The sequence below is a fragment of the Pongo pygmaeus genome, chromosome 16, assembly GCF_028885625.2.
Source record: "Pongo pygmaeus isolate AG05252 chromosome 16, NHGRI_mPonPyg2-v2.0_pri, whole genome shotgun sequence".
Classification (NCBI taxonomy): domain Eukaryota; kingdom Metazoa; phylum Chordata; class Mammalia; order Primates; family Hominidae; genus Pongo; species Pongo pygmaeus.
In genome coordinates this window covers 80,542,895-80,564,830 of record NC_072389.2, presented here as the reverse complement: position 1 = coordinate 80,564,830, position 21,936 = coordinate 80,542,895, and the positions used below count along the sequence as shown (strand labels likewise).

The 21,936-nt window shown below is 51.6% G+C and overlaps 1 protein-coding gene across 1 annotated transcript; it reads left to right on the top strand.

The window, feature by feature from the left end:
- Positions 1 to 7,850: 7,850 nt before the first annotated feature.
- On the top strand, positions 7,851 to 10,204 carry RPP25 (ribonuclease P and MRP subunit p25). Its single transcript, XM_054452250.2, has one exon. It carries the CDS (start codon positions 8,057 to 8,059, stop codon positions 8,654 to 8,656), a length of 600 nt encoding a protein of 199 aa, XP_054308225.1. The 5' UTR covers positions 7,851 to 8,056; the 3' UTR covers positions 8,657 to 10,204.
- The last annotated feature ends 11,732 nt before the right edge of the window (positions 10,205 to 21,936 follow it).

Below are 21,936 nucleotides of genomic sequence, written 5' to 3'. Positions count from 1 at the left end.
TTGTCGTGCTCTGTCTCGCTCTATCACCCAGGCTGGAGTGCAGTGGCCCAATCTCGGCTCACTGCAAACTCCACCTCCCAGGTTTAAGCGATTCTCCTGCCTCAGCCTCCTGAGTAGCTGGGATTACAGGTGTATGCCATCATGCCCAGCTAATTTTTATATTTTTAGTAGAGATGGGGTTTCACCATGTTGGCCAGACCGGTCTCAAACTTCTGACCTCAAGTGATCTGTCCATCTCGGCCTCCCGAAGTGCTGGGATTACAGGCATGAGCCACCACGCCCAGCCTAACCTGAGCCAATTCTAAGAGATAAGTACTATTGTCATTGCTTCTATTTCACAGGGAAAGAAATCGAGGCACAGAGACATTCCATAGCTTGACCAAGGGCACAGCTAGTAAGTGGCAGAGCTGGGATTCCAATACAGGCAGTGGAGCTCTAGAGTCCAAACTCGTAACCACCCCATTAGCTGCTTCTGGGTGTCAGATGGGCAAGCATTTTCTGAGTTGTAAACAAAAACCTCCGTCGGGCGAAGTGGCTCACACCTGTAATCCCAGCACTTTGGGAGGCCGAGGCAGGCGGATCACGAGGTCAAGAGATGGAGACCATCCTGGCCAACATGGTGAAACCCCGTCTCTACTAAAAATACAAAAATTAGCTGGGCGTGGTGGCACGCACCTGTAGTCCCAGCTACTGGGGAGGCTGAGGCAGGAGAATCACTTGAACCCAGGAGGTGGAGGTTGCAGTGAACAGAGATCACACCACTGCACTCCAGCCTGGTGACAGAGCGAGACTCCGTCTCAAAAACAAACAAACAAACTTCAGTGTACCCTGAAGGGCATGTGATATATTTCTAGGGAAGCAGACCCAACCAAGCTCCCTATCTCCGCCCCAGGTCAGTGCTGGAGAAGGACCAGCCCTGATGCCTTCCACACCAGGCAAATGCAAAGCAGAACTTGCCCTGGAGTGCTGTGCCCTTCATTATGGATAGCCAGGGAGGTCTTGATAGCTGGTGGCTTTCTGCCCTGCCTTCCCTTCCTCCTGCAATGGTCTAGTGCCATGGTTAAGAGCAGACACTGGAGCCAGACCATCTGTCTCTGGATCTGGCTCTACTTTACGTATGAAGTAGGTAGCAGCTACCTTATAGTGCTTGTTGTATGTGATGAGTTTGTACATGTAAAGTGCTTAGGATAGTGTCTGGCACATAGTACATGCTAACTAAATGTCAGCTGTAATTGATAATGATTCCTCACTTTATCAGCTCTATATCTTCCTCCCATCCCAATGTTCTCAAGCATCCTGGTTATTTTGTTTTGACCAATTCCTATTTTGGAGGAACCTTATCTTCAGAGGACAAAACTGATCCTAAGGAGGGAAGCAATAATGGAGGATTCTGGGCATCACAGCAGGCTCTTGGGAAGTCTTTCAGGAATAGGAGCTCTCCTGGGAACACTAATGTTGCCCAGGTGAGTGGCTTTTTGCTGCACTTGCCTCTAGAGTCTGGAAGGAAGATAGGGGAACTAGTGGCAGCATCCCGTCTTGAGGAGAATGAGAAGGAGGTCCCATGGATGCTTTTGCCTCTCCTCTCCTTTCCCCTTCCACAGACACCTCTCTTCATTCATTCTAGGCCCCACATACCCCTCTTCCTCTCAGGACTCCGGTGACTTGGCCTATCTGCTAGGAGAGCAATTGAATTTCATGCAAGATTAATGGTTCTTGTCCTCAAACGACATCGCTCACTGGGTCTGCAATGCAAACCCCCGTTCCCCATCTGTGGGGCCAGAGCCAGCACAAGAGGTAGAGTGGCCTGAAGGCAAGAGGCTTGGCCAATGGTAAGGCTCCTGGGTCCTGTCCTGACTGGCTGAAGGAGAAAAGCAATACCTAGAGCTGAGCCATGGTGAGGAGGTTGGACCGGGGGTGAGATAGACAGCTGAGAAGGAGAGCTGGAATCAGAGCACTACCCCAGGGCCTGGGACTCAGTCTGACAGAAGAGATGCCTGGCCTGGGCAGAGGTTCTTGTATGGCAGAGCCCTCTCCCTGTCTCCCAGACCACATTCACTTCCAGGCGTCACCACCCAGCACTATTACATTTACAGAGAGCTCTGATACCCATAATCCCACTCAATCCTCAGGAGAGCATGCGGGGTGGTAACTGCTGTTATGTCTGTGAAAACAATCTCAGAAAAGTTGTCAATCATGCATTCACTTAAACATCTATTAAGTGCTTGCTGTATGCCAGGAAATAAACCTAGCTCTCCTAATTCAAGGTCAGTGTTCTTTCCACGTATTTGCTTCAATATGTTGATTCCTTCTTCCATCTCCTCCTAAATTTGCCTCCCAAACACTCCCCTTCTGTTGTGATTTTTTTTTTTTTTTTTTTTTTTTTTTTTTTTTTTTGAGACGGAGTCTCATTCTGTCACCCAGGCTAAAGTGCAGTGGCGCAATCTCGGCTCGCTGCAACCTCTGCCTCCCGGGTTCATGCCATTCTCCTGCCTCAGCCTCCCAAATAGCTGGGACTACAGGCACTCGCCACCATGCCCGGCTAATTTTTATATTTTTAGTAGAGACGGGGTTTCACCGTGTTAGCCAGGATGGTCTCGATCTCCTGACCTTGTGATCTGCCCGCCTTAGCCTCCCAAAGTTCTGGGATCACAGGCGTGAGCCACCGCGCCCGGCTCTGTTGTGATTTTTGAAATGCCTACAGTTCTTTGATACACTTTCCTTCAGGAAATGGAGTCTAAAACCCCTCCTTTTGAATGTAGGCTGGGCTACCTTCCAACTATTATAATAAACTGGAAATGATGGTGTGCAACTTCAGAGGAGCCTGGCCCATAACAAGCACTGCAGCTTCCTGCTTATTTTCTCTGTCCCTCTCTTTCTTTGTCTCTTTCTGATCACTTGCTCTAGGGGAAGCCAGCTGCCAGGTCATGATCAGACCAGTGGAGAAACAGAGGCCTCTGACCAACAGATATGTGAAGTAAGTTTGGGAGTAGATCCTCCATGCCCAGCTGACATCTTGACTGCAGCCTCATGACAGACCCTGAGCTAGATGAGACCTCTTTAAGCTGTTCTTGGATTTCTGACCCTCAGAAATTGTGTGATCTCACAATAATAAATGATTGTTGTTGGGGTTTTTTTGTTCGTTTGTTTTGAGACAGTGTCTCGCTCTGTTGCCCAGGCTGGAATGCAGTGGTGCAATCACAGCTTACTGCAGTCTAAAATTCCTGGAGCCACTGCACCTGGCCAAATGTTTGCTGTTTTAAGCTGCTGAGCTGTGGGGTAATTTTTATGCAGCAATAGATCACCAACACATCTTTTCCACTATGGGAACACCCTCATCTCCCAAAGCTAACCCCTTTGGGCAGTTTGAGTCATTTAAAATTTTATTTTTCTCTTATATTCAGCTGAGATAGTAAAGGGAGTCAGAATTCTGGGTTCAAACATCTGTGGTTGCTGCTTTCTAGCTGTGGTACATAAGGCAAGTTATTTAACCTCTCTGGGTCTCAGTTGCACATCTGTCAAACAATGATGATACCTTCCTGGAAAGGAAGAGTGTGGAGATTAAACACATCTGACCCAATGCTGGGCACTCGGTGGGTGCCTGCTAAATCTGAGTTCCCTCTGGCCCTGCTAACTTTCTTTTTTTTTTTTTTTTTTTTTGAGACAGAGTCTCACTCTCACTCTGTCGCCCAGGCTGGGGTGCAGTGGCACAATCTCGGCTCACTGCAAGCTCCACCTCCCGGGTTCAGGCCATTCTCCTCCCTCAGCCTCCCGAGTAGCTGGGACTACAGGGGCCCACCACCACGCCCAGCTAATTTTTTGTATTTTTAGTAGAGACGGGGTTTCACTGTGTTAGCCAGGATGGTCTCGATCTCCTGACCTCATGATCCGCCCGCCTCTGCCTCCCAAAGTGCTGGGATTACAGGCATGAGCCACCGCGCCCAGCCTGGCCCTGCTAACTTTCTAATTCCTGACTCTACTTGCATGCTCCCAAGCCCCTGCCCAAAGAGGCTGGGACTAGGATCAGGGGTTTTAAGAACTCCTCATCCTCCTCCTGCAACAGGAGACAGAGGAGAGGGGCTGTACCAGCGATCCCCCTCCAGTGTGAACATGAGAGATTTGTCCACAGGAAGTAGGGTGTGCTGCCGGAAAGGTCCCAGGGAACCTTAACAGATATGTATTGGCTAGGCTTGGCCTCTAGCCCAGCTATGCCAACACCTCCTCCCAGGGTGAAAGGAGTCTAGCTTGCCACTCACCAGTTCACTGTGAGTGAAAACTGCTATTATTTCTGAGTCTTTCCCAATTTCTTTTCCTTTTCACCAGTTTTCTTTCCCCAAATCCCTTTAAATTTTTTTTAATTCACAAATAATATATGAAAAATAATAACAGCCAACATTTCCTGAGAACTTAGCAGCCAAGGTTCCAAGATGGCTGTGTCTCATAATCACTGTGTGAGGTAGTTTACTATAATTAGCCCCATTTTACAGATGACAAAGCCAAGGCAAATGGGTTAAGTAAATTGTCCAAGGTCACACAGAGGCAGAAAGAAGCTAATAGAAACTGAAGCTTCAGGGTCAGTAGCTCATTTATACAAGCTGCTCCAAGACTCTGTATTCATATTTAATTGTCCTTTTCTTAAAGAAGGTAATGAAAACTTCATGCGGTAACAAGAGGTCAGTGTGCTGTTTTCTTGCAGATATTTTAAAAATACATTTACATCTATAAATACACACGGAAATAAATGTTCCCCTACTGTGTGTATGGCTGGCACCCAGCTCCTTTAACACAACGTCTTCACTGATTCCACTTTTCTAACCATTGTGTGGTGTGCACCACTGATGCTCTACTTTATTTACCAGCCTTTCTGAAGTTGAGCCCTGTGCTCCCCTCCTCTGACTCTGGCCCCTCCCTGGGGTTCCCACCCTCTTCGCAGCTTTTTCTCCCTTCGCCCTGTCCCCTACGCTGTTTCCCCCCTCATACAGCCCCTTTCCCTGTGCCCTCACTACTTCATGCCCCAATTCCTTCCTGCCTCCCGCGTTTCTCCTCTCTCCTCACCACCCCGCCCCGTCCTTCACCGCCCACCCTGTTTTCCCCGCTCGCTGCCCGCTCTCTCCCACTCCAGCTTCCTCCGGGCCTGCCACATTACCCTAATTCACAGCACCCCATCCTTCCACCCTCACTCTCCGCATCTCCCGCCCCCACCCCCTACACCCCTCCGCGGCCAGGAGGGAGCGCACAGCCGGCGGGCTGCGACGCTCGCTGACAGTATAATGAATGGCTTCAGCTGTAATTAGCGACCCCGCGGCTAATCACGATGTACATTTACATTTTAAGTGCTGCAGAGGGAGCGGGGGAAGGGGAGGGGACCGGCAGGAGGGGATGCGGCCCTTTGCGGCGTTCTCCCTTCACCGACTGTGGAGAGCAGTGAATAGCGAGTCTTCCACATCCGACAGCAGTTTAGGAGGTTGGGGACGGCTGGGTCCTCGAGGGTCAACCTGGCCGGACGCATAACCGCCCCGTCCTTGCCCTACACAAACCTGAAGCTCCCAGGACTCTTCCTCCAAATGACAGAACTCCGCCCAATCCCTTCCAAGTGATCGTGCAGCCCAAACTTGCATACTCCCGGGGACGGAGAGCTCGCTCCTTCCACAACCAGCCCGTTCCAACGTAACTTCCAGCCTTTCGGGGGCTTTTTCTCAGGGCCTGACCTTACACAGCCCTCGGTTCTCCACGCCCCGCTACGCGCTGCGGACAGTCTTTGTATCTTCCCAAGGCTGCTGTGCCTCTAGCCCCCACCGCTGTGTGGGGCCCACGGAGACTGGAGGGAGACCGAAGTCCCGGTTCGGAGCATACCCCGAGGGTTCCTGATCCCACCAGGAGACGGGGAGGGGGTCAGCCATTCACATATTGGGGTGCCAAAGTCCAGGCGCCGCAGCCACTCCCAAGAAGTGGTAAGAGGATAAACACCGGTTCTGAACAGCAGGGACCGAGAGCCGCTCCCAAGAAGTGATAAGGGGGTAAACCCTGGTTTTGAACAGCAGGGACCAAGAGCTGCTGCAGATGCCCAGGAGGCGAGAACAGCGGGAGGAGGGAGAAGAGCGTCTGGCAGCCCCATCTCCAACTGAGGCCCAGCAATCCCAGGCACCGTCATGACCCCAGCACTTTCCCGGTTGCCCGCCCGCCCCAGCTCTCTGTGTCCCTCCCCGCCACGCCCCGTCACAGTCCCCTGGCTAGGACCAGATCTGCCGCCTTCCCTCAGTCCTGACTGCGTAGGGCGGGTGGAAGGAGGACGGGCGAATCCCGAGAGCAGTTTTAGGGAGGGTCGGACCCCTTCTCAGACCCCCTCCCTTTCATCAGTAGTCCTGACAGCCCCAATCTCATCTTTCTCTAATGCTTCTCTCACCCGGCAGGAGACCCCGGGCCTCTCTTTGTGTCTCGTGGAGTTTTCCGACGGAGAGGCATCCAGTAGCTCCATAATGCCCCCAGGGCTTCAACTCCCCACCTTCCTCCCTTCTTTCTCTCTTTTATTTTTTTTAAGGTCTTTCTTTTTAATTTTTGTGGGTACATAATAGGTGTCTATATTTAGAGGGTACATGAGATGTTTTGATACAGGCATGCAATGCATAATAATCACATCATGGAGAATGGAGTATTCCTCCCTTCTCTTTTGTATTTTAATTAATTAATTAATTAATTTATTTATTGAGACAGAATTTTGCTCTGTCGCCCCGGCTGGAGTGCAGTGGCATGATCTCGGCTCACTGCGGCCTTCAGCTCCCGGGTTCAAGCGCTTCTCCTGCCTCAGCCTCCCGAGCAGCTAGGATTACAGGAGCGCGCCACAACGCCCGGCTGACTTTTGTATGTTTAATGGAGACGGGGTTTCACCACGTTGGCCAGGCTGGTCTCGAACTCCTGACCTCAAGTAATCCGCCCGCCTCTGCCTTCCAAAGTGCTGGGATTATAAACGTGAGACACCGCGCCCGGCCCCTCCCTTCTCTTTAAAACCTGCGTTCACCCAGCCTCCTTTCGAAAAGGACCCCACTGGATCTCAAGGGGCCAATGTTGCCTGAGCGAATTCCGCTTGGGAGGAAGGGGGCGGCCACGTTGGCAAGGCATCGTGCCTGGCTCACCCTAAAGCGCGCAGCTCTAAGGGTGGGCTCTTGGGCATGGGTGGAGCGAGACTACCGCCTTTTCAGAAGAGGTCTCGCCCGCTTCCGCACGCGCCTCGGGGAACAGCCTGGCCCAAAGCCTCACTCCTCACATCCCAGGGGTGGACGCGGGTCTGGGAGCCTCGAGCTCTGGGCAGGCGTGGCGAGGCTGAAGTCTGGGTCTCCCGCGCCCCGCGAGGACCACGCCGCGACGTAATCGCCCGAGGGGAGGCGCGGAGTGGAGCCGCAGCCAGCTCCTCCCGCACTCTGCTGACCGCGCAATAGCTGTCCTTGAGGCAAGAATACTTGGGAGCGGAAAAAAGGTGGGGGTGTTCCCCGGCGCGGGGGAGGAGGGGCGAGGCCCCAGCAAGCCTCTTGGAAATCTCTCCCTGGGAGGGGACGAGGGGCGGCCTTCAGTTGCAAATGGGAAGGGCTCGGATACCGGATTTGAATTGGTGTTTGCACCGCAAGCGCAGCTTTTATTTAGACTGCCGGTTTGTGACGGTTGGCTCGCAGAGCGCTGATGGCGATTATAGTGGAACTTCACCTTCACCTGCCCATGCGCCCCGCACCCGCTCCCACGCCCGCGTAGCTGAGAACCCGGACTCGCCTGGAAAAGCTGGTGAGGCTGGGGCCCGGGCGGGCCGGGCCGGGTCAGGGGAGGGGCCTGGCGGCAGGGGCGGGGCCTCAGCTAAAGGCGCGGAGCACCGGGCGCCGAGAGCGCTGAGTAGAGCGGCGCTCGCTCGAGAGAAGTGGGGCCGAGATCGCGCCGTCCCAGCCCGCCCGCCGGCGTCCGCGCTGCTCCCGCGCCCTTACCCCTGCTGGCCCTTGCAGGGCGCGACCGGCAGCCATGCAGCCCCGGGACTGAGGCCGCCCCATGGCAAAGCCGGCGGTCCTGGCGACGACGGCGCATGGAGAACTTCCGTAAGGTGCGCTCCGAAGAGGCGCCAGCGGGGGGCGGGGCCGAGGGAGGCGGCCCGGGCTCCGGCCCCTTCGCAGACCTGGCGCCGGGCGCGGTGCACATGCGGGTCAAGGAAGGCAGCAAGATCCGGAACCTGATGGCCTTCGCCACCGCCAGCATGGCGCAGCCAGACACGCGCGCCATCGTCTTCAGCGGCTGCGGCCGGGCCACCACCAAAACCGTCACGTGCGCCGAGATCCTCAAGCGCCGCCTGGCGGGCCTGCACCAGGTCACGCGGCTGCGCTACCGGAGCGTGCGCGAGGTGTGGCAAAGCCTCCCGCCTGGGCCCACGCAGGGTCAGACGCCTGGCGAGCCGGCCGCTAGTCTCAGCGTACTTAAGAATGTGCCCGGCCTCGCCATCCTACTTTCCAAGGACGCGCTGGATCCGCGACAGCCCGGCTACCAGCCCCCGAACCCCCATCCTGGTCCCTCGTCCCCGTCAGCCGCGCCAACGTCCAAGAGGAGCCTAGGGGAACCCGCAGCTGGAGAAGGCTCCGCGAAGCGTTCGCAACCTGAGCCAGGGGCTGCGGACGAGGATCAGACGGCCTGAAACTCCGGACTGTGGGCCACCTACTCCGGCAGGATCTTCCGCCAGGGCCTCCACCTTCACATACACCTCTAGCCTTTCACTCCTCGGTCCTCCGGAGCCCACAACCTGGACACAGCTCCTCAAGACGGGTAGCATGGACTTTAAGGCGAGAAGAGAGGGACCCCAGGAGTGGCAGAAGAGGATCCCCGACCACCCTAGGGAAACTTCATGCGATGATTGCTGCTTATGCTCATGTTGCCTGAAGACACGGAACTTCACCTTTTCTGGGACCTTCTTTGGGGGAGAATGGTGGACAGTGGGATTCTGGAAACTTGTTTGGGAACCCCAAGGGTTAAAGCCACCCAGCATTCACGAAGGGCACCTGAAGTATGGAAGCTGAGAAGAGTTATTGGAATCACCCCCACCGTTGACAGAGGAAGGCAGGGGGTGAGAATTGACTGCTTGAGGGTAGGAGAGTCTGAGATGTGGGGGCCCTATTCCGCTCCCCGCCCTGGGACAGTTTTCCTTTCTAGTTTTCCTTCCCCTGCTTCAGAGGAGCATCTCTGAGGGTTCTAGCTCTTTTAACACCCCTTTTCCCCCTCCTGGCCCAGAGGGAGACCCAGGACTGAACTCTCCAGGCCTCCTCCCGAGCCCTGCAGCTGGAGTCTTGCTTCCAATAAAACAAGCACAAAAATGGCTCTGTCCCCCATTTTTTTTCTAACCACCCGCCTGTGCAGAGACAGCTCTCGCCTGGCCCCTTGTGTCTCCCCTCCCCTCCAGCCTTGCGTTCTGAGCCTTTGGAGTCTTCAGGGTCAGGCACAGAGACTGAACAGCTTCAAAATGGTGCAAGGCACTGCCCAGTCCCTGGCTTCTTCCCCTCTCCTCCCCCACTCCGCCCTCCCGGGCTGGCCCTGGCCTCAGGGGCTGTTGCAAATGGGGGCCCATGTCCCCCTGTACATCGCCACTAAGGGAAAGGGAGCGGCACATTGTTTTTCTGGGAGGGGAAGGAAGGAGTGGAAGGAGAGCATTGATGAACTCTCCTGGAGGTCACTGCAAAGGGTGGCAGACCCTGCTGAGGTCCCTGAACCTGCAGCCTCCAGACAATAAACTGAACCTTACCCAGAAGGCTGGCACAAAGCCCCCAGCTCTGTGGGTAGGATCTCCCCTTCACTGCCCTCTTTCTGAGAAAGGACAGCACACCCTTGGGAAAGGGGGAGGAGAGAGACTGAGCACAAATCCACTGCTGGAAATTACTATTCAGCAGAGAAGCTGGGACTTGGGCTGTGAATCACTGCAGGCCTCCTGATAAGCTGCTGCCTCCAGCCCTGCACAGCTGTCTGTTGAGAGATAACAGCCTCATAAGCTTCTCTGCCAGCTGGGGGGTGGGGGTGCTGCTGTGTGCTGGAAGAGCTCTGGTGAGTTGGGGGTGGCATACAGCCCCAGGATCTCAGAAGCAGATCTCATCCCGTGCAACTCAGCAGCACCCCTGGAAAGGGGGAGATGCGGAAGAATGTATTTATAAGTCATTTTGCTGGCAGAACCCTGAAATAAATCCTGCTGGTGACAAGAGATACGTTCTGTGGCTGACTGGAGGGGCTCTTAGGGAGGTTTCCCTCCCCCGCAGTATCTCTGCTTGAGCTTTGGATCAGTGAGCTTTGTCATCCAGACTTTGTCCCTCGTTGCTCTCCCCAAATTCCTGCTCTTGATTCCCTGGAGAGGGCCAAGGGGTTTGGGTTTGCTTGTCTGACCCTCTCAGGGGTGGCCCAAGAAGCATGGAAAGAATGTAAACTGTCCTGACAAGATGCCCTAGCTTCTCCTGGACTTCAGCATCTAAAGGCAGTGATAAAACTTGGATAAGGTCCTGCATGGTAGAAGCTTAAGAGAGACTGGTCTTGGTTCTGAAAAGGGGCCAACTTTCCAAGACAAGTGACTGATTGCCGGGTTACCAGGACTATGAAAGCAGAGCCTGAGGCCAGGTGTGGTGGTTCATGCCTGTAATCCTGTAATCCCAGCACTTTGGGGGGCCAAGGCAGGCGAATCACGAGGTCAGGAGTTTGAGACCAGCCTGGCCAACATGGTGAAACCCCGTCTCTACTAAAAATACAAAAAATTAGCCAGGTGTGGTGGCGGGCACCTGTAATCCCAGCTACTTGGGAGGCTGAGGCAGGAGAATCGCTTGAACCTGGGAGGCAGAGGTTGCACTGAGCCAAGATTGCACCACTGCACTCCAGCCTGGGCGACAGTGTGAGACTCCTTCTCAAAAAAAAAAAAAAAGCAGGGCCTGCTAGTCTTGTCACGGAGATAAGGCTGCAATGGATTTCTTTATTTCTTTTTTTTTTTTTTTTTTTGAAACGGAGTCTCGCTCTGTCACCCGGGCTGGACTGCAGTGGTGCGATCTCGGCTCACTGCAACCTCCGCCTCCTGGGTTCAAGCGATTCTCCTGCCTCAGCCTTCTGAGTAGCTGGGATTACAGGCGTGCACCACCACACTCAGCTAGTTTTTGTATTTTTAGTAGAGAAGGGGTCTCACCATGTTGGCCAGGCTGGTCTCAAACGCCTGATCTCAGGTGATCCACCTGCCTCGGCCTCCCACAGTGCTGGGATTATAGGCATGAGCCACCACACCCGGCCTCTCTTTTTATTTTTTAATTTTTTAATTTTTTTTTTTTTTTTTTTTTTTTGAGAAGGAGTCTTGCTCTGTCACCAGGCTGGAGTGCAGTGGTGCAATCTCAGCTCACTGCAACCTCTACCTCCTGGGTTTAAGTGATTCTCCTGCCTCAGCCTCCCAAGTAGCTGGGATTACAGGCATGTGCCACCACGCCCAGCTAATTTTTGTATTTTTAGTAGAGACGGCATTTCATCATGTTGGCCAGGATGGTCTCAATCTCTTGACCTTGTGATCCACCTGCCTTGGCTTCCCAAAGTGCTGGGATTAGAGGTGTGAGCCACCACGATTTTATATATATATATATATTTTTTTTTTTTTTTTTTTTTTTTCCACCTGGCTGTAGTGCAATGGCGTGATCTCAGCTCACTGCAACCTCTGCCTCCCAGGTTCAAGCGATTCTCCTGCCTCAGCCTCCAGAGTAGCTGGGATTACAGGTGTGCACTACCACACCCGGCTAATTTTTTTGTTATTAGTAGAGATGGGGTTTCACAATGTTGGCCAGGCTGGTCTCAAACTCCTGACCTCAGGTGATCCACCTGCCTCAGCCTCCCAAAGTGCTGGATTACAGGCATGAGTCACTGCTCCCAGACTCTTTATTTTTTTATTTTATTTTTTATTTTGAGATGGAGTCTCACTCTGTTGCCCAGGCTGGAGTACAGTGGCACAATCTTGGCTCACTGCCACCTCCGCCTCCCAGGTTCAAGCAATCCTCCTGCCTTAGCCTCCTGAGTAGCTGGGATTACAGGTGTGGGCAACCATGAGCAGCTAATTTTTGTATTTTTATTAGAAACGGGGTTTCACCATGTTAGCCAGGCTGGTCTTGAACTCCTGGCCTCAAGTGATCCACCCGCCTCGGCCTCCCAAAGTGCTGGGATTATAGGAGTGAGCCAGCGCCCCCGGCCTGCAGTGGATTTCTCTTGATGGGTCAGAAAAGTTCCCTTCCAGCCCAGAAACCTATCCTGGGGGTAGAGAAGAGGAACATGTTTATCCAACATCAGAGCATTAACCTTCCCCCAAGCAGGTCATGAAACACTTTATTTTCTGCATCCCCGCCCCACCCCGGCAAGTTTGATTCCCAGGCTTTCAGTAGGTGTGCTGACTCACCAATGGAACCCAGCACGCATGAGCACCCCATCTGTGCCCTACTGATTTCTGGCCCCACTGACCTAGGAGCAGGCTCCAAAAGAAGGTGACAGATGTTCCTCTACACACTCCTCACCACCAAGGCTGAAGTGGGAACCTCAGAAGTCCTGGGATAAAGGGAGGGGTGGCTAGGGGAGCACCTCAGAGACAAGGCCTACTTCAGGAGCCGACTAGTGGCAGAGTGGGAGAGTCCCTCTTGTGAAACCCCATTTTTCCAATAGTGGTCTCTACCCAGGAGCTTCCTGGACCCAGCCTGGTGCTTGCCTTGGCCCCGCCTTGGGACACTTCCAGACTAGGAGTGGCAGTGAAGTCTCACACCTAGAAAACCTAGGTCACAAAAACAAAATCCATTTGGAAACATAAAAGTATATAATGCAAGGCCCAGAGCTCATGGTCGGATGGGTTATGGACTTCCACCTGAGTCTTCATTCATTCAACAAGCATTCATTGTTGTACCAGGACCCAGTCTAGGAATGGGGTGGGGCTGGGTGTAGAATCACAGCATAATCAGACATTGTACCCTCAAAGAGGGCCGAGTCTTGGCCAGGTGTGGTGACTCACGCCTGTAATCCCAGCACTTTGGGAGGCAGAGACTAGGGGCGGGGGGAGGGGGGATCACCTGAGGTCAGGAGCTCCAGACCAGCCTGACCAATATGGTGAATACAAAATTAGCCAGGCATGGTGGTGGGCGCCTGTGATCCCACCTACTTGGGAGGCTGAGGCAGGAGAATCACTTGAACCCAGGAGGTGGAGGTTGCAGTGAGCCGAGATGCGCCATTGCACTCCAGCCTGGGCGATGGAGTGAGACTCCAGCTCAAAAAAAAAAAAAAAAAAAAGAGGGCCCATCTAGCACAGTGTGATGATAGAAGATGGGAGCTCTGAGAAGGGGAACTTACCTTGCCCAGAGGTGCTGATGGAGCTGGTTCTCCAAGGATCAGGAGTTAGCCAGCTGACCAAGACTGGACAGGCAGCTCTAGGCACAGCATACAGAGCAGGTGTGTATGATGCCGAGGCTGCCACAGGTGTCTGATGGATAGAGGAGATGGCAGAGGGTTACATGTAGAGATGCGGGTGAACTAGAGTGCTAGGTGGGAGCCACTGGGAGCCAGGGAGTGCTCTGAGCCCAGGTCTGACTGGTGTTTGAGAAGGATCCCTCTGACACCTGTGTAAATGGGAGTGGATTGGAAGGGGGTCTGATTAGACCCTAGAGACAATGCAGGGATAAGAGATGAGACATCGGCAATGCGGAGGGAGATGGGAGCAGATGTGAGAGCTACCCAGGCTAGGTAGGATTTCACTGCTATTACAGTCAGGAAATGGGAGGGTTCTCCTTGAGCATTAACCCTGCCTGGCCAGGACTTGGTCTGCCTTTCTGGTACCCCAGGGGACGTGCTATGTCAGGACCAAACAATGGAGTGATTATTTTTTGTGGGAGGTGGGGGTACGCAGCTTCAAATTGGTAAATATTTAAGAGCTGTTGTCCATTGCCATGAATCTGCCAGAGTGTATTCACAGCACTGTTAGGGGCATACCTGGGCCAGACACACACACTGCCCACCCCCACCACCCCTTGCCCTTCATCTCCCAGGCTGATTAGTTCAGTTTTGGTCGTTGCTATGCCCACACTGACCACTAGGTGATGCTCTCGTCCCTCTATTTCACTGAGATGTTGACACACTCGCAGGTCTCCAAGAGAATGGTAGTTAGAAAGGCAAAGGAAAGGAAGGAAGGGAAGGAGAATGAAGGAAAGGAGGAAAATGCAGCCACAGGAGAGTCTCCTCGAAGGCATCAAGTTCCTTCCTTTCAGAGCACAGATACTGGTTTATAAGTGTGTCCTCATTAGTCTTATCTTTTGGCTATTGGTCACCCTACTAACCCATGAGCCCGTGATTGACTGGATCCTGCCTGCCTTGCTCTTTGCCCAGCTCCTGGCACATGAGAAGCTCTTAGAGAGTTGTTGATTGAATGGACTTGCTGCTGGCCAGGCACAGTGGGTCATGCCTGTAATCTCAGCATTTTGGGAGGCCAAGGTAGGAGCTCTGATCACTTGAACCCAGGAGTTCCGAGTCTAGCCCTGGCAACATAGTGAGATAACATTTCTACAGAAGAAAAAAAAAAAATTAAATAGTTGGATATGGTGGTGTGTGCCTGCAGTTCAGTTACTCAGGAGACTGAGGTGGGAGGATGGCTTGAGTCTGGGAGGTCCAGTCTGCAGTGAGCCATGATCACTCCACTGTTTCAAACCAACAAAAGACTTTCTGAGCCAGGTTTCTGAACTGTTCTGATGTCACATTACAATTCTTAACCATCCAACCAATGGCCAAAGCTGCCCCTATCTCTTCCACAGCTTCTCATCCCATCTGAGCCCTTGGGTACCCCTGCCTTTGGAGAAGCTAGGGTCACCATGGCAATTGGGTTTGTATATTCAGCTTGAGGATTCCAGTGTTGTTTGTGACACCTTAATATTATAGGTGCTATGAATTGAATTGCGTGCCCCCCCCCACCAAGACATGTTGAAGTCCTAATCCCTGATACCTTATTTGGAAACTCTGGCTTGGCATGGTGGCTCATGCCTGTAATCAATTCCAGCACTTTGGAAGGCCGAGGCAGGTGGATCACCTGAGGTCAGGAGTTTGAGACCAGCCTGGCCAACATTGTGAAACCCCATCTCTTCAAAAATACAAAAATTGGTCAGGTGTGGTAACGTATGCCTGTAATCCCAGCTATTCAAGAGGCTGAGGCAGGAGAATGACTTGAACCAGGAGGTGGAAGTTGCAGTGAGCCACCAGATTGTGCTACTGCACTCCAGCCTGGGTGACAGAGTGAGACTCTGTCTCAAAAAAAAATAAAAAAGAAAAAAGGCCGGGCACGGTGGATCACGCCTGTAATCCTAGCACTTTGGGAGGCCAAGGCGGGCGGATCACCTGAGGCTGGGAGTTCGAGACCAGCCTAACCAACAGGGAGAAACCCTGTCTCTACTAAAAATACAAAATTAGCCGGGCATGGTGGCGCATGCCTGTAATTCCAGCTACTCGGGAAGCTGAGGCAGGAGAATCCCTTGAACCTGGGAGGTGGAGGTTGCGGTGAGCCAAGGTCAAGCCATTGCACTCCAGCCTGGGGAACAAGAGCAAAATTCTGTCTCAAAAAAAGAAAAGGAAAAGAAAAGAGATTCAGCAGATTTAATAAAGATCTAAATTAAGAAATTAGGATGAGGTCATATTAAGTAAAATGGGCCCTTAATCCAATACAATTTAATTCAATGAGGAGTCCTTATAAAATAGAGAAGAGACAGAGATTGATTACACAGAGGGAAGAATACCATGTGAATATGGAGGCAGAGGTTGGATTTATACACCTGCAAGCCAAGGAAGGTTGCAAATGACAGAAGCTAAGAGAAAGGCATGGAACAGATACTTCCCTAGCGTCTTCAGAGAGCATGGCCCTGCCCCACTTGATCTCAGACTTCTAATCTCCAGAACCGTCAGAGAATAAATTTTTTTCTCTAGGCTTTTTTCTTTTCTTTTCTTTTTTTCTGCGATGGAGTTTCGCTTTTGTTGCCCAGGCTGGAGTGCAATGGCGCAATCTTGGTTCACTGCAACCTCCACTCCCAGGTTCAGGTGATTCTCCTGCCTCAGCCTCCTGAGTAGCTGGAATTACAGGCACCTGCCACCATGCCCAGCTAATTTTTGTATTTTTAGTAGAGATGGGGTTTCACCATGTTGGCCAGGCTGGTCTTGAACTCCTGACCTCAGGTGATCTGCCCGCCTTGGCCTCCCAAAGTGCTGGGATTACAGGTGTGAGCCACCGTGCCCGGCCTCCTCTGGGTTTTAAGCCACCCAGCCTGTAGTACTTCATTATGGCAGCTAGGACTCTAATCCAACAAGTGTTCTCACAGCTTTCAGTGGGAATAGGGAAGAGGAATGTGGGGTGTTTGCCAAGGCCCCTGTTACCAGAATTTCCAGCCCTGCACGGTGGGAAGGTCTCTACTTTGCAGCCTTGTGCCAACAAATGTTATGTCTGATGTTGTATGGAAGAGATCATAGGCTTTGGAGGTAGTCAGTATGACTGAGGCTTTGGGCAAGTTAATTCTTCTCTGAGCCTCAGTTTTCTTGTTTGCAAAATGAACCAGATTGCTGTGGAGAAAAGGGAGATAATACTATCGGAACTCTCAACCTTGGCTCATTGTCAGAATCGCTTTGGACACTCGTTAAAAATACAGATTACTCTCACTTCTTCACCTTTTGGCTAAAATCAAGTGTAAAAATACGGATTACTGGCCGAGCTTGGTGGCTCATGCCTGTAATCCCAGCACTTTGGGAGGCCAAGGTGGGCGGATCACTTGAGGTCAGGAGTTCAACCTGGCCAACATGGTGAAAACCCATCATTACTAAAAATACAAAAATTAGCTGGGACTTGGTGGCATGCGCCTGTAATCCCAGCTACTCAGGAGGCCGAGGTGGGAGGATTGCGTGAACTCGGGAGGTGGAGGGTGCAGTAGGCTGAGATCGTGCCACTGCACTCCAGCCTAGGCAACAGAGTGAGACTCCATGTTAAAAAAAAAAAAAAAACAGATTACCGATTTCAAAAATTAACTGGGCATAGTGGTATGCACCTGTAGTCTCAGCTACTGGGAAGGCTGAGACAGGAGGACTGCTTGAGCCCAGGGGTTAAAGGCTGCAGTGAGCCATGTTCACACCACTGCACTCTAGTCTAGGTGACAGAACAAGACCATGTCAAAAAAAAAAAAAGCCAGCACAATGGCTCACGCTTGTAATCCCAATACTTTGGGAGGCTGAAGTAGGCAGATCACCTGAGGTCAGGAGTTTGAGAGCAGCCTGGCTAACATGATGAAACCCTATCTCTACTAAAAATATTTAAAAAAAAAAAATTAGCTGGGCATGGTGGCCAGTGCCTGTAGTCCCAACTACTTGGGAGACTGAGACAGGAGAATCACTTGAACCTGGGAGGCAGAGGTTGCAGTGAGCCAAGATCGTGCCACTGCACTCCAGCCTGGGCGACAGAACTAGACTCCGTCTCAAAAAAGCAAAAACAAGCCAGGTGCGGTGGCTCACGCCTAAAATCTCAGAACTTTGGGAGGCCAAGGTGGGCGAATCACTTGAGGTCAGGAGTGAGAGACCAGCCTGGCCAACATGGCAAAACTCTGACTCTACTAAAAATACAAAAATTAGCCGGGTGTGGTGGCAGCCACCTGTAGTCCCAGCTACTTGGGAGGTTGAGGCAGGAGAATCGTTTGAACCCGGGAGGCAGAGGTTGCAGTGAGCAGAGATCATGCCACCCCACTCCAGCCTGGGCAACAGAGGGAAACTCCATCTCAAAAACAAAACAAAACAACAACAAAAAAACAAAAAAGAAAACGAAACAAACAAACAAAAAACAGATTACCTGGGCTAAACTCTAAACCAACAGGATCAGATTCTCCCAGGAGGGACCTGGGAATATATATACAGTGTAATAAGATCTTCAGCTGATTTTGATGGTTCATCAAGATTGTTTATTCTCTGAGATGTTATGTAGCCACATTTACAGTGGTAAGAGAGACACAAAATTAAATCCCCTTCTCTTGCTTTTCACCTTCAGTAATGGTTTGAACATGTTTCTGGAGAGAAACACTGTTAAATAACTGCCACAGCCTGGGTTGGTGGCGCAACCTGTAGTCCCAGCTACTGGGGAGGCTGAGGCAGGAGGATCACTTGAGTCCAGGAGTTCAACACCAGCCTGGGCAAAATAGCCAGACCCAGTCTCTTAAAAAATAAAAAGCAAAACAAAACAAAACTGCTGGGAGCTGCCCACTAGAGGTGGTGCTGGGAAATAGAGGCTCTAGCTCTGGGCTCAGGGAGCTGGCAGGGAAAGGAGAGAGAACCTTTTAGGAGAACAGCTAGTGGACTCCAAGCATAAAGCTACCCCACCCTGAGCCCTGGTTCTCAGTGGAGCCTCAATGGAGCCTGTAGCTCAAACAGCTACAAAGACCCAACTTGCTTTGTTAAGTGTATATATATTATATATATAGATATACACTTAACAAATTCTGGTAACAGGGGCCTTGGCAAACACCCCACATTCCTCTTCCCTATTCCCACTGAAGGCTATGAGAATACTTATTGTATTAGAGTCCTAGCTGCCATAACAAAGTACCACAGGCTGGGTGGCTTAAAACCCAGAGGGGGCCTGGCGCGGTGGCTCACGCCAGGCCCTCAAATAATCATTTGAAGGTCTCTAGCCTTTTTCTTTCCTACAGTTTGTTTTAATAAGTTTCAAAGCAGGCCGGGTGCGGTGGCTCACGCCTGTAATCCCAGCACTTTGGGAGGCCGAGGCGGGCGGATCACGAGGTCAGGAGATCGAGACCATCCTGGCTAACACGGTGAAACCCCGTCTCTACTAAAAATACAAAAAAATTAGCCAGGCATGGTGGCGGGCGCCTGTAGTCCCAGCTACTTGGGAGGCTGAGGCAGGAGAATGGCGTGAACCCAGGAGGCGGAGCTTGCAGTGAGCTGAGATCGTGCCACTGCACTCCAGCTTGGGCGACAGAGTAAGACTCCATCTCAAGAAAAAAAAAGGCATTAGGATATAGGACACAGACATGTTCACACAGAGGAAAGACCATGTGAAAACAGGGAAAAAAGATGTCCATTTAAAAGCCACTCACAAGAAACAACTGGGCTGGATGTGGTCCATAATCCCAGCACTTTGGGAGACTGAGGTGGGAGGATTGCTTGAGCCCAGAAGTCCAAGCTTGGCCTAGGCAACATAGTGAGACCCTGTCCAAAAAATTTTCCAGGTGTAGTAGTGTTCACCTGTAGTCCCAGCTACTTAGGAGGCTGAGGCGGGAGGATCACTTAAGCCCAGGAGTCCGAAGCTGCAGTGACCTATGGTCATGTCACTACACTCCAGCCTGGGCAACAGAGTGAGACCCTGTCTCTAAAAAAAACAAGACAAAGAAACAAAAATCAAACTAATCTCGAAATTTAATTGTCATTGTGTTGGTGTTGGGAGGTGGAACCCTTAAGAGGTTTTTAGGTCATGAGGGCTCTACCCTCATGAATGGACCAGTGCCATTATTGCAAGAATGAGTTCTTGGCCAGGCGCGGTGGCCCATGCCTGTAATCCCAGCACTTTGGGAGGCCAAGGTGGGCGGATCACCTGAGGTCGGGAGTTTGAGACGAGCCTGGCCAACATAGAGAAACACTGTGTCTACTACAAATACAAAATTAGCTGGTCATGGTGGCAGATGCCTGTTATCCCAGCTACTTGGGAGGCTGAGGCAGGAGAATTGCTTGAACCCAGGAGGCAGGGGTTGTGGTGAGCCAAGGTCGAGTCATTGCACTCCAGCCTGGGGAAAAAAAAAAATGATTTGTTCATCAAGGGAGTGGGTTCACCCCTCTTGCATTCTCTTTGCCCTTCCACCATGTGATGCCTTCTGCCATGGGATGATGCAGCAAGAAGGCCCTCACAAGATGCCAGCACTTTGATATTGGACTTCTCAGCCTCCAGAAATATAAGCCAATAAATTTCTGCTCATTATAAATTACCTGTACAAAAATTAGCTGGGTGAGGTGGCACATGCCTGTGGTCCTAGCTACTCAGGAGGCTGAGATGGGAGGATTGCTCAAGCACAGGAGGTCAAGGCTGTAGTGAGCCAAGATCACACCACTGCACTCCAGCCTGGGTGAGCCTGTCTCAGTAAAATAAATAAATAAATTACCCAGTCTCAGGTATCCTGTTACAGCAACACAAAACAGACTAAAACATCCCCATCTCACAACTTGCCCTGCCCCGCTACAATTTTACAATAAGAAAATGTTCTTTTAGAGAGCAACAGTAAGTATTTATTGAGCTGTTACTGTGTACCAGCCAGGAACTAGTGTTTTATGTGCATTTTCTGAGGTAATCATCCCAACAATCTATTAACCTATTAGGTAGGTTCCATTATTATCCCATTTTTTATTTGTTTTGTTTTTTGTTTTTTTGGAGATGGAATCTTGCTCTGTCGCCCACGCTGAAGTGCAGTGGCGTGATCTCGGCTCACTGCAACTTCTGCCTCCCAGGTTCAAGCGATTCTCCTGTCTCAGCCTCCCAAGTAGCTGGGACTAAAGGCGCATGCCACCATGCCTGGCTAATTTTTTGTTGTTGTTGTTGCCCAGGCTGGAGTGCAATGATGCAATCTTGGCTCACCACAGCCTCCACCTCTCAGGTTCAAGCGATTCTCCTGCCTCAGCCTCCCCAGTAGCTGGGATTACAGGCATGCTGGCACTACTTGGGAGGCTGAGGCAGGAGAATCGCTTGAACCCATGAGGCAGATTTTGTATTTTTAGTAGAGACAGGGTTCTCCATGTTGGTTAGGCTGGTCTTGAACTCCCAACCTCAGGTGATCCTCCCACCTCGGCCTCCCAAAGTGCTGGGATTACAGGCGTGAGCTGCCACGCCCGGCTATTCCCATTTTTTAGACAAGGAAACAGTGGTTCAGGGAATTGGAATAATTTGCCCAAGGGCATAAGGCAGAACTATAGTTTAACAGCGGTAGGGGTGTCATTCTCTTGGGTGCCTTTTTTCATTAGGCTCCGTTTTCGAAGCAGTCTAGTATTGAGATCCCGTTCACTGGAGATGCTCCTCAAGTAGGGGCCTGAGGAAATGGAAACCATGTAGACTCAGTAGACTAATGGCCTCGGGGGCCACTTTCAGTCTTTTTTTTTTTTTTGAGACGGAGTCTCACTCTATCGCCCAGGCTGGAGTGCAGTGGCGCTATCTCGGCTCACTGCAAGCTCCGCCTCCTGGGTTCACGCCATTCTCCTGCCTCAGCCTCCCGAGTAGCTGAGACCACAGGCGCCCGCCACCACACCCGGCTAATTTTTTGTATTTTTAGTAGAGATGAGGTTTCACCGTGTTAGCCAGGATGGTCTCGATCTCCTGACCTCATGATCTGCCCGCCTCGGCCTCCCGAAGTGCTGGGATTACAGGCTTGAGCCACCGTGCCCGGCCCCCACTTTCACTCTTAAAATGGTAGGATTCTTTCATTTTTTTCCCCCTCTCCTGAGCACATGCTTAATTCCCACCAGAGAAAATAAGAGCTTTTCTAGCCTGGTGCGGTGGCTCATGCCCATAATCCCAGCAATTTGAGGGACCGAGGCAGGAGGATTGCTTGAAGCTAGGAGTTTGAGACCAGTCTGGGCAACATAACAAGACCCTATCTCAACAAAAATGTTTAAAAAAATTAGCCGGGAATGGTAGTATGTACCTGTAGTCCCAGCTACTTGGGAGGCTGAGGGGGGAAGATTGCTTTAGCCTAGGAGGTCAAAGCTGCAGTGAGCCATAATTCTGTCACTGCACTGTAGCCTGGGTGACAGAGCATGACCCTATCTCAAAAAAAAAAAAAAAGAAAAAGGAAGAGAACAAAAAACAAAAAAATAAGAGCTTTTCTTGCACGTGAACTTAACCATTACTAGAAATTCACATGGTGGAACAGTGTCTTTATCCTC

What these genes read in the sequence shown, in the direction of transcription:
- RPP25 (XM_054452250.2), top strand. Translation starts at nt 8,057, where the DNA reads ATGGAGAACTTCCGTAAGGTGCGCTCCGAAGAGGCGCCAGCGGGGGGC.